This window comes from Cololabis saira, chromosome 7 (assembly GCF_033807715.1).
Source record: "Cololabis saira isolate AMF1-May2022 chromosome 7, fColSai1.1, whole genome shotgun sequence".
Taxonomy (NCBI): domain Eukaryota; kingdom Metazoa; phylum Chordata; class Actinopteri; order Beloniformes; family Belonidae; genus Cololabis; species Cololabis saira.
The window spans coordinates 8,511,640-8,523,120 of NC_084593.1; the positions used below are offsets into that span (position 1 = coordinate 8,511,640).

An 11,481-nucleotide genomic window follows, 5' to 3' on the forward strand; every position below is an offset into this window, starting at 1 on the left:
TCCTTTTGAATGTCGGACCAGTGCATCTGTCAAAATAGCCACTCAGTGGTCGGGGTGTGTGGGTTCGCGCCACCACAGCCGACGCTGGATGAGTGGAAGGTCTGCTCTGCTTCTGGTTGCTGTCATGTTGATGAACCCTGGAAAACTGGCCAGGGAACTCTCTTCCATCAGCGTTCATGTAATTTTGGGACGTTCTGGGCACGTTTGTAAGATGAGACGTGATTTTCATCTGATTCTGAGGGCGAGGTAATACTTCCCATTACAACATCCGCACAACAGATGCACCAACAGTGAAACATGGAAACAGATGCAGAACATCAAACAGCACAAATGCTGCTCTTTAGGCCCTGTCCCAATACTCCCCTTTTCATCACTTCCCCTAAATTTTGCGCGTTCCCGTGAGGGTAGTGGTGTCCCAATTCCTCTTTTCACCAAGGGGGAGTGCGGAAAACGAGGGCGAGTGGTTATGAATCTAGCCCTTCAGAGCGAGGGATTTCAATATTTTGAGTTAGTTTCTGCATAAAAATGCGTTTTGATTACATTTCTAGCGAGAAATATATATTTTACTTTCATAATATTCACTCAGTGAATGTGCATAATCACGCGTTTTCCCGTTTGCCGAAGATCACGCCAGAATAAAAGGATTTATGGTTCCGCGTTACACCAACGCAGAGCCTACGGCATAGGTTACACGGCGACGCGCGCCGTACGCCGTAGGATCTGCGTCGATTTAACGTGGACCCATAAATCAGCTCCGGAGCCGGCAGGCAGAAATCTCGAAATTTTCGGAGCAAATTTCTTAACAGTCGTAGCTACAACTGTTAGATTTCATCTATTAAACCAACATTTATCTTCCTAAATGATTTATTTCAGCCAGCGTAATTCTCAACAGAGCTGCAGGTTTCTCTCCCGGGACGACAGAGCAGCTTGACCCGGCGATCACGTCTGTACTCGGGCCGTGAGCTGCTGCTGCTCCCCTGGGCCGGCGGCTCTTCTCATCTCCGAAAACGTCGAGTCAAATTTCTTAACAGGCATTATTTGGATAAAGGTTGGGGATCTTAACGGTTACTTTTACGCCTGAAAAAATATTAAAACTTAATAAAGTGGCATATTAACAGCCCTACAGCGGAAATTAAAACAGCTTTTGTCTCTCAGCTTCCTGATCAGGGTAGGGATGAAAACGAGGGGGAGTATTGGGACAGGCACCTGGACCAAGTGCCCTAGATTTCAAGTGCCCTAAAATCTCCCCCTTCTTTTTTAGGGGGTAGTGAAGAAAAGAAGGGCAGGTGAAGAAAAGTAGGGGGAGTATTGGGATTGGGCCTTATTAGCTCACGTGTTTATTAGGTTCTGGTTCTCGGCCAGTCTTAAATTTGGTAAATACAACCCCCATGACCAATAACGTGACGTTTCACACCGTGTCATCACTCAATTAACAAAAAGCCAAACAAAATGCAGAGGAATGGTGTGAAACTCATCTTTACAATCGGGTCAGTAATTATAAGTGTCCAGATCCGGGATGCAAAACCAGCCCACATCATAACTCCTCCACCGCTGTGCCTCACGGGTGGTATGAGGCGTTGATCTTCGGCTGAACCAAATGTGACGATGTGCATTAACGTCTCCACTTCAGTCTTATTTGTTCAAACTCCTGGAGTCCTGTGGTTGGTTCAGATGTGGCTTTGTAAACGTAAATCGTTGCTGCCGTCTTCTTTTTCTTTATAAACAAGACTTTCTTCTGGCAGACGTTCCAACCTTCTGCAACCTTCTTCCAACAGCACTGTCATGAACTTTATAATTTAACATACTAATGGTAGGCCAGAGAATGGAAAAAACTCTTTTTTCCTTTGCATTCCACCCTTTTCCTTTGGGGTGAACTTGCTGGCGTATCCGCTCCTGGGAGGGTAGGCGCCCGTCTCTGGTGTTTTCCACTTCAGGATAACTTTCTCACTGGAGAAAGATGAACTCCAACTTGTTTGGAAACGGCCTCACAATCTCTTTCAGATCACTGGACAGCTTATCTAATATCAGTGCTGATGTCCTTCCTCCTTGGCGGTGTTATCATGCACAGTAAACTACCAAAATAATTGCTTTTGGAGAGATGCTCATTCCTGCTGCTGATGAATGAATAATTGAGTTTGATTGGAGGAATCTGGCTCCTAGTTACCCTCTTAACTCCCGTGGAAGCAATGACGATGTTCTTAACACTTTTTCTACATTTTGTCTCAGATTTTGTTAAATAAATAATGATACAGTGCCATGTACTGTTGCTCGGTTGTTATTAATGACCCATTTGAAGACTCTGAAAGGGCCATTTTTATTATTGTAACATGCTATTGATACATGAATCCTCAGAAATGACAGAGGCTGTACTTTATTTTTCACCTGACTGTGGACCTGCGAATCTTAGTTGATATTTCAGGAATAACAAAAAGTTTCACCAAAGTACACCTGGTCCCTATTTCAATGCTCATTGTGTTTAAGGCCCTGTCCCAATACTCCCCCTAGCCCTCGTTTCCATCACTACCCCTAAATTTTGCGCGTTCCCGTGAGGGTAGTGGTGTCCCAATTCCTCTTTTCACCTAAGGGGAGTGGAGAAAACGAGGGGTAGTGGCTATGAATTGTCCCTACGGATCGAGGGATTTGCAATCCTCACTAGCTGACCTAGGGACCAAAAAATTTCCCAGAATGCTTTTCGTCGTCATTTGCGGACTGAATAAAAAAAAAAAACATGGCGGACATTTCTTATTTTTTAGTGAATAAAATCAATATTTTGAGTTAGTTTCTGCATAAAAAAAAGTTTTGATTACATTTCTAGCGAGAAATATATATTTTACTTTCATAATATTCACTCAGTGAATGTACATAATCACTTTTTTGCCCGTTGTTCGCGAAGATCGTGCCGGAATACAGGCTGTTGGTTACGGCGTAGGCTACGTATCCTACGCCGTAGGCTCTGCGTCGATTTGACTCGCCGACCGAGGGCAAACATCATTTGCAGACTCGTCTCATATTGTGACCGAGGGAGCAAGCATTTTTTTGTGAGAAATAGAGAGAAATAATCCTGTGACTCGTCAGATTTGTTTTGGATGTTTCTGATATAATAGTTTTCAGAAACCACAAAGCTGTTATCTGGGTAATTTACACACTTTCAGATAAAGCTGAAGTGAAGATAGTGAAGCTGATTTATGGTTCCGCGTTACACCAACGTAGAGCCTACGGCGTAGGTTACGCGGCGACGCGCGCATTACGCTATACCCTACGGCGTAGGCTCTGCGTCGATTTTAACGCGGAACCATAAATCAGCTCCGGAGCCGGCAGACAGGCAGAAATCTCGAAATTTTCGGAGCAAATTTCTTAACAGGCGTTATTTGGATAAACTGAGCCCAGGTTGGGGATCTTAACGGTTACTTTTACGCCTGAAAAAATATTAAAACTTAATAAAGTGGCATATTAACAGCGCTACAGCTGAAATTAAAACAGCTTTTGGCTCTCAGTTTCCTGATTAGGGGTAGGGATGAAAACGAGGGGTAGGGGGAGTATTGGGACAGGCCTGGGACGATTTCAAGTGGCCTAAAATCTGTCCCTTCTTTTTTAGGGGTAGTGAAGAAAAGAAGGGCGAGTGAAAGAAAGTACGGGGTGTATTGGGATTGGGCCTAAGTATTGCTGTGGTAAAAAGGGAGCTGTCACTTCAGGCTGCTTGAACTTACGCAGCGATGCAGCACTAAGCAGTCACACAGATTGATGCAAAGAAGCAACAACGTTCGGAAGATACGTGTGTTATTCTGCGTCACGTTGTGGCCACATTGTGGGATTGTGACATTTAAAAAACAGATTTACGCATGCATCTCTGCAGATGAAGAACGGAGCAGACAGGAAAATGTGGACTGGGTCTGAACTCTCAGATGCGTGGCCTCCTCGGGTCACGCCCCCCCCCCCCCCGGTGCCACGCCCCTGCAGAGCGATGCCTGAGTCAGGCTTGGGACGGCTCCACCGAACGTGTGTCACAATTTTTCATTTCACCTCACTATTTTTAGCATGTGACGAGCAGCTCGCTCAGAGGAAATGGAAGTTACATGTGATACTGCAACTGACACCTCTGATAAATTAACTGCTTAAAAGGAAAATTCTCAATCCAGCTAGAAAGCGCTTTACTTTCAGGTGCACCGTCACTGCTTTCCGAGAGCAGTTGCTCATTTTTCCGAGCCGTAATGGCTTTTGGGCTAACAGTTTATTGTGTATTGTCTATGGTTCTGTGGATGGGAGAATATGCTGCGTTTGCAGTACCTCAGAAGCTGGTGATGCAACGGTTTAAAAGTATTGATGGGTATTATTATCATAAAATATTAAAGTTAAGAGGGGAAATGTGCTTGTGGTTGAGCTGCACGTGCACACGAGGGGAGTAGAAGGTAATATTTAACCTTATGTCAGGCTTGGTTTGTAGTTAAAACACACATCTTTGAAATAAACAGGGAAAGAAAGAAAGAAAATAGAAAGTAAAACAAATATATTTATGTAAAAGTACAATTATGAAAAAATTTGCAAGGCTAAACATAAAACAAATGTGTATTTCTGTTACAGGTGTAAAATTATGGCATGGACAAAGCAAGGAACTGAAAAGTTGCACAAGTTTGTATCAGCTTAAGAAAATGTTTAAAAAAGAAAAGATAAGTGCCTACAAAAAAGAAGAAGGAGAAAGAGAAAAAAATAGATAGAAGAGTGGTATTTTTGTTTGTTTTCTTGTTATAAATATGTGTATAGATAGATTGGTGTCAAGTCAACGTAATTGTATTAACAGAGAGGGGCAGGTATCATAAGTTTTCTTCTTCCTGCTCCTTTTCTTTCATGGTGATAATGTGTACTTCATGGAATTGTGTACAACATTATTAAGAATCACGGCCGCCGATAGGGGGGGACAAACGGGTCTGTTGTCCCGGGCCCAGGGTATGGGGAGGGCCCAGAACTGAAGGAAAAAAAAAAAAAAAAAAAAAAAAAAAAAAAGTTTTTTTTTTTTTTTATTCTCATTAAAGGAGCCGTCTGTAAGAAATGGCCAAAACTGGTACTGCAGTCACTTTCAAAATATTGTTGAGCGGCGTGTACCCTCCCCCTCCTCCCCCTCCTCCCCCCGACCAGAGGTTGCCAGGTTTTTCATCCAACACGTTCGTAGCGGCTGCTGCGATAATTAGAGCCGAGCTGGCAACCCGGATGCCAAAACATTACTGACTTGGTGATTGGGAGATAGGTGGAGGGTGGAGCTTCAGAAACAATACTGACTTGGTGATTGGGAGATAGGTGGAGGGTGGAGCTTCAGAAACAATACTGACTTGGTGATTGGGAGATAGGTGGAGGGTGGAGCTTCAGAAACAATACTGACTTGGTGATTGGGAGATAGGTGGAGGGTGGAGCTTCAGAAACAATACTGACTTGGTGATTGGGAGATAGGTGGAGGGTGGAGCTTCAGGCCAAAACAAAAAATGACAACATAAACATCAGTTGAGGGCTGCAACTCCTCTTTTTAAACTGGAATATCCTGGCTTGAGTGCTGTTGTCAGTGACATAAGTATTTGAAATGAACATGATTTTTAAATGTCTGTTGACATATCGGGGTCATTTTATGATTCGTTTTATTATTGCTCTTACATACAGCTCCTTTAAATTATGGAATTATTTTTTTAAATGTTTCAAAATATGCCTATTTGTGGAAAAAAATATGTTGTATTTGAGTTACATAAAAGCTTGTTATTTGTTTTCTTCCTAATTGTCCTTGTGGTCAAGAACCCCCAACACAAAAATGGTTTGGCCGCTGATCAAAATTTGATGTTATCATTTAATTTAACCATTAGAATGGTCAAAATGTCCGGTCAGCACAAGTCCGGTGCTCAGAAAAGTAGAGAAAAGAGAAGAAGAGAAGAAGAAAATAGAGGCCTCAGAGATTCTCTACACAAATATTTTTAAAAAGGTGGTGACGGTGAAGCTGGAATTAATAAAGTCAGCGTAGAGCAAGGTAAGAAACAGTGCAGCCAACGTTTACCAACCTTGTAATTTAACCTAACTGGCTAGCTCTAATGTTAACGTCCATTAGCTTGTATAAAAACCTGAAGAGCAGAGGGAGAGGAAGAGGAGAAGGAGAGATCCGTGCACAGGGGGGCTCATCTTAATTTTTTTTGTCCCGGGCCTGGCAGGACTGTCAGCTGCCCTGTTAAGAATATATACCATGAATGGAATAAATGAAATTAAAAAAATTTCTTTCCACTGTGCATGTCTCCCCCATGTGGCTCATAATAGGTACTGCAGGATTCAAATGCAATCACAACACTGACAGCATGAAAAGCCTTAAAACAGCTCTATTGATGTACATAACAGTATTTTAATAATACTCATATTAAAACAATTATAATCTAAATAAAAAAGAAAAGCATCAGAGGCTCATTGTTCCCCGGTATGATGCATGCAGATCACAGCAGCATCAAATTTTCCTCAGTCTTTTGGCCCACGCCGGTGATAACTTCTGCATCCGTCTGCAGGACCAGAAAAACAAGATCTAATGCTTTTCTCCATGCTTCCTGCTTCACACTGAGATTATCCCAGATTTCCGCTGTCGGAGTCTCGTCTGGTTTTATTGCTGAAAAAACTGTGGCAGCTTCTTTGTCGCCCTCCAAGACGAGACGTGAGAACGCTGATGCAAACTCTCGACATCCGCTGAAGTTCTGCAGTTGTTGGCTCACGGCGGTCCTGGCCTCGACCCCCGACAGCCTGCCAGTGTTGACCGTTACCGTGGTTACATAATCTAAGAAACTATCTGCCATGAGCTGCAACACAACACCTCCGTAGAGGTTAGACGCCGTCCCGGTTTTAGTCCGTTCCCCCGAGTCGCCGCCGTTTTTTCTGTGATGCTCGGCTCGCTTTTGTAAATGATGAATACATAGTATTTCTGTCCCGCCGGCCCCCGGCAGGAGGGCTTTGTCCGTCAGCGCGTGATGCAGACGGTAGGCACAGGCCCAGAACTGATCCTCAAGCGCCTGCAGCTTGCCGTGTACGCAGCTCGTGAGGATTACCGTGACCAGTCCGATGTTTTTACCGCCGGTGGAAATATTAACAGCTGTTAAAGACTTCCGGTCATAGCTGCTGAGATCCCTCCATATCCCGACCCGCAAGCCGCCGACGCCAACGCAGCGCTCGTTCAACTGCGTGGCGTAAGTCACCGGAACGGCTCCGGTCGAAGAAGCGAAAGTCCTCAAAACGGAAGAGCTGAATTTTTCCACCACGAGTATGTGACGTCTGCAACAACGTCGAATCACGCTCTCGCTGGCGAAGCCGGTGACGAGAATCAGGTTCACCCCCAGCTCCGAGAGGAGTTCCATCACCTTTTCCACCCACTCATCCTCTCTGCTGGACAAATCCAACTGATTACTCACACGCTGCACACCTGCTGGCTTTTTGAAGCCCAGATGGCGATAGCTTTGCGATAAATCTCCTTGAATTAGAACCACATTTAGGGGCCGTTCTTTCAACAGATGAGCAACTGGGGCCTGATCGTCGGATAAGAGAACGACGCAGCCCTGGACGACACAAGCGTGATCCTCCGATAAGCAAGGAAGCACACAAGTCACGAGTCTGGTGATGTCAAACGAGGGGCAGCTGAGATCTCGTCCGGTACTTTGTGACTGCATGTGAACGGCTTCGACTGCTAATTTCATGGTGTTATCACAACCGTGACTCAGAGCTTCAGCGATGCGCTCCATGTCCGGATGCTCGGGATGATGAAGCTGTTGTCCGTTCAAGATCACGTCAGACTTGTTCTCACAAAAATGTCTGCTGAGCTTCACCTTCCTTTTTCCACTGATATCCAGGGTCTTTTGATCGACCGCTGCTGTCTCGGTGAAGGGTTTCTCTGGTAGCTGGGGTCCTGGAGCAGGAGTGGTTGTGGTACGTCTCCCCGGGGACCTCGCAGCAAGATCCTGGATTGAAATAACAGACTTCCTGCAAACATCCATGCATATTTCCATCCCTTCGGTCATGGCTGAGATAATGTGGGTAACTGAAATCCCTTTCTGGAGACAGTCCAGAGCGACGCGGCTCCAGGCTCCCGCCAGAAACAGCAGGCATCCCGACCCCGTGTGGTAAACCTTCTGCTGGGCCTGGACGGTCTCGTACACCAGCTGACCCACCGCGCACGTAGGCTCCAGGTTCTGAATGATCCGAAAACACGAGCAGGCAAGAGCCGACTCCCCGCTGCTCTCGTCCTGGATAAACTTGTACCTTTTGTTGGGGCCCAGAGAGGAATGTAACATCCGTGCCAATGTGGAGAGTTTCTGCAGTCCCACATGTTGCTGACAGTTTGCAACGCCGCTCTCCAGCATCACGTCCTGATGTAGAAGAACAGGAAATGTTTAAGTTTGCTTTGTTTTTTTTATTATTACGTTTATTGAACAGGGACAAATGTATCAAACTAGGGCTGGGCGATATATCGAGATTTTAATATATAGCGATATATTTTCAAACGCGATATGGTACGAGACAATATTGTTTATATCGATTTAAAAAAATATATATTTTTTTTTAATTTATTTTTTTTATGATTTTGATATAGCTTATTTTGTGACAAATTGACTTGAATGTTTTATTTGAGATTTGCACAAATGTTTTGTTATTTGCACAAATGTCAACCTCAGTGGAAAAGTCTGCCTGTTACTGTCTACATTGTATTAATTGCAGAGTGTATTTTAATTTAATTGTTATGCAGGAAAGGGATATTTGTTTTATTTTATTCAAGAAGCATTTTTATTCTATATATGCAGGCAGTTTATTTTTATCTCATTTGTTTTATACATTTTGATATTGTGCAGACCTCTGTTAATAAAGGAACCTGTGTGACATTTGGCACGAGGCTTTGTATTAAAACTGACTGTTTTTTTAAGGGTTTGCCTCTGAAAAAAATGAAGCTAACAGAGATGCTATGCTATAATGCTTTGGGGGAAACCCAAATTATGGCACAGAAAAAATATCGATACATATCGAGTATCTCCATTCAGCTAGAAAATATCGAGATATGACTTTTGGTCCATATCGCCCAGCCCTATATCAAACATTATTTCATAAAAAATACAAAATAGATGTCATACATACAGGTTTCTAGCCAGAGCTAATTTGCAACCCCTGTCCCTGGTTAGGCTTTTACTTCGAAAGTAAAGTAAAAAATTTGAAAGCAGAGTTAAACAGTACAAAACCATTAAAATACAAAACATGCTAAATAGAATAAACAGAATAAATACAAAATACAAAGACAAGAAGCAAAAACACAAACCAGATAAGGACAGAAAACTAAAATAATACAGTGGTAAAGTATGTTAAAGTCAATGTTCACACGCTTGTTTGCTTTATTTTGCTGAAATCTCCACAGACGTTGCCTCTGTAGTTAGGATAATAGGTGTTAAATGTTTCAAAAACATGCAGGACAGGACAGAAAGCAGTCCTTCACAGCTCCTGGTTGGTCCTACAGTTGGCTTAGAGGTGAATACATCTTGTTTTACTTCACTGCTCTGTATATTTCTACAATGGGAAACATGCAACAGATCAGATTTGATTAAAATGTCATCGTGCACTGCCTGGCCAAAACAAAAAAGATCATGCACCACCTTTAATTAATGCGGTATCACAAGGTTATGCAAGATCAAAACATTTATTTTTATCTAGAGTTGGAGCACATCCCAAAGATTTTCGGTGCGTTTAAAGTCTGAACCCTGCGGTGGCCAGTCAGTTCACCCTGAACCCGTCCGTCACAACTTGAGCCTAATTAATCCTGGCACTGTTATTCCCAAAACGCCTGTGTCATCAAGGGGGGGGAAACAAAAGCTATAAATGGAAAAACCTGGATATTCATTGTGTTCAGGTAGTCAGCTGACCTCATCTTATGGAGCATAATGATGCTGAACCTATACCTGACTAATAAACAACTTTAAATCATAATACTACTCACACAGATATGGGAGGACAGATGGCTAGTCATGACGGTAACATCAATTCATCCTCTGCTATTCTTACCCTCAAATCTATAGTCCTGCTCCCGTTTTTCCATTAGGACAACATTTACACTTCCTAGTAAAGTGGTTTTCTTAGGTCAACAAAGCTTTTAGTCCTAATATCTTCTTGTCGTTGCATTGTGCTAATGGAAATGCTCTTCCTTTCACGATTAAACAGTGCCATGAGTCACGTTCTCTTATCAATTTCACCAAATGTTTAGGTGATTTACTGTACTATAATTCATTTTTCCTCAAAGACGATGGTCCACTGCACATTTCCAGGTTTTTAGTAATAAACTGGGTGATTTTTTGCCCAATTTTAGTAGTTTTTGTACTCTCCTTAGTTGCTTATTTGACCCAGAATAAAAACCACAACAGGAAAGTATTTTGTCTTGTTATTCCCTACACAGGACTGTCTCAGAAAATTAGAATATTGTGATAAAGTTCTTTATTTTCTGTAATGCAATTAAAAAAACAAAAATGTCATACATTCTGGATTCATAACAAATCAACTGAAATATTGCAAGCCTTTTATTATTTTAATATTACTGATCATGGTTTACAGTTTAAGATTAAGATTCCCAGAATATTCTAATTTTTTGAGATAGGATATTTGAGTTTTCTTAAACTTTAAGCCATGATCAGCAATATTAAAATAATAAAAGGCTTGCAATATTTCAGTTGATTTGTAATGAATCCAGAATGAATGACATTTTTGCATTACAGAAAATAAAGAACTTTATCACAATATTCTAATTTTCTGACAGTCCTGTCGGCTTTAACACTAAATCAACATAATTATAATTAAATGCAGTTCACCCTGTCCTGATGCAATATTTTAAAGCTATTATTTAAACATAAAACGTTTAAATAATGCCTCCATGAGTAAATTTCTATATAATAATCTTAAATAACCTCACACAGCCTAGTGTTTAACCTATTAAGCATTTTTACTTGCAACTTGTGCACCGTAAAATTATAAATCCACAACTTTATGTACTTTGCATGGGTGGTTTTGCAGCATTTATTCAGCTTAAGTTTCATCATTGTCCATAATAAAAGTAGTAAAGCAGCTCTAAAAGAGATTTCTTGTAATATAATAACATTAAAGAGCCCAAAAGGAGCTTAACGTTAAATTTACGTCCACATTTCTTCAGTTTACAATGTCCTACAGGTAAAATAGAATCATACCCAAAACGTCGGCAACCTTTTACGACCTTCATCTATGAAAATTGAATAAAACGTTACCTTTTTTGAGTAAACGTGTTCACCAGCTGCTAAGCGTAGCGGCTCAAAATATTCACCAATGCGCATGCGTAGTGTCTACCGGTTGCCGTTGCCGTGCAACGAGATACTGTTACCCGATTGGTGGATTCCGTTATGTCCCGCCTTCTCGATTACTGATTGGCCAATAGGCTTGCGCGGCATGTTTTTCCGTCGTTCCTATTGGATGTCTGGGTTGTCA

At 42.1% G+C, this 11,481-nt stretch overlaps 1 protein-coding gene across 1 annotated transcript; it reads right to left on the minus strand.

Annotated features, from left to right (window-relative positions):
• Positions 1-6,200: 6,200 nt before the first annotated feature.
• On the minus strand, positions 6,201-8,359 carry bbs12 (Bardet-Biedl syndrome 12). The gene has a single exon (XM_061726126.1). It carries the CDS (start codon positions 8,355-8,357, stop codon positions 6,453-6,455), a length of 1,905 nt encoding a protein of 634 aa, XP_061582110.1. The 5' UTR covers positions 8,358-8,359; the 3' UTR covers positions 6,201-6,452.
• Positions 8,360-11,481: the final 3,122 nt, after the last annotated feature.

Excerpts from the sequence above, each read along its gene's own strand:
- bbs12 (XM_061726126.1), bottom strand. The coding sequence starts at position 8,357 with ATGCTGGAGAGCGGCGTTGCAAACTGTCAGCAACATGTGGGACTGCAG.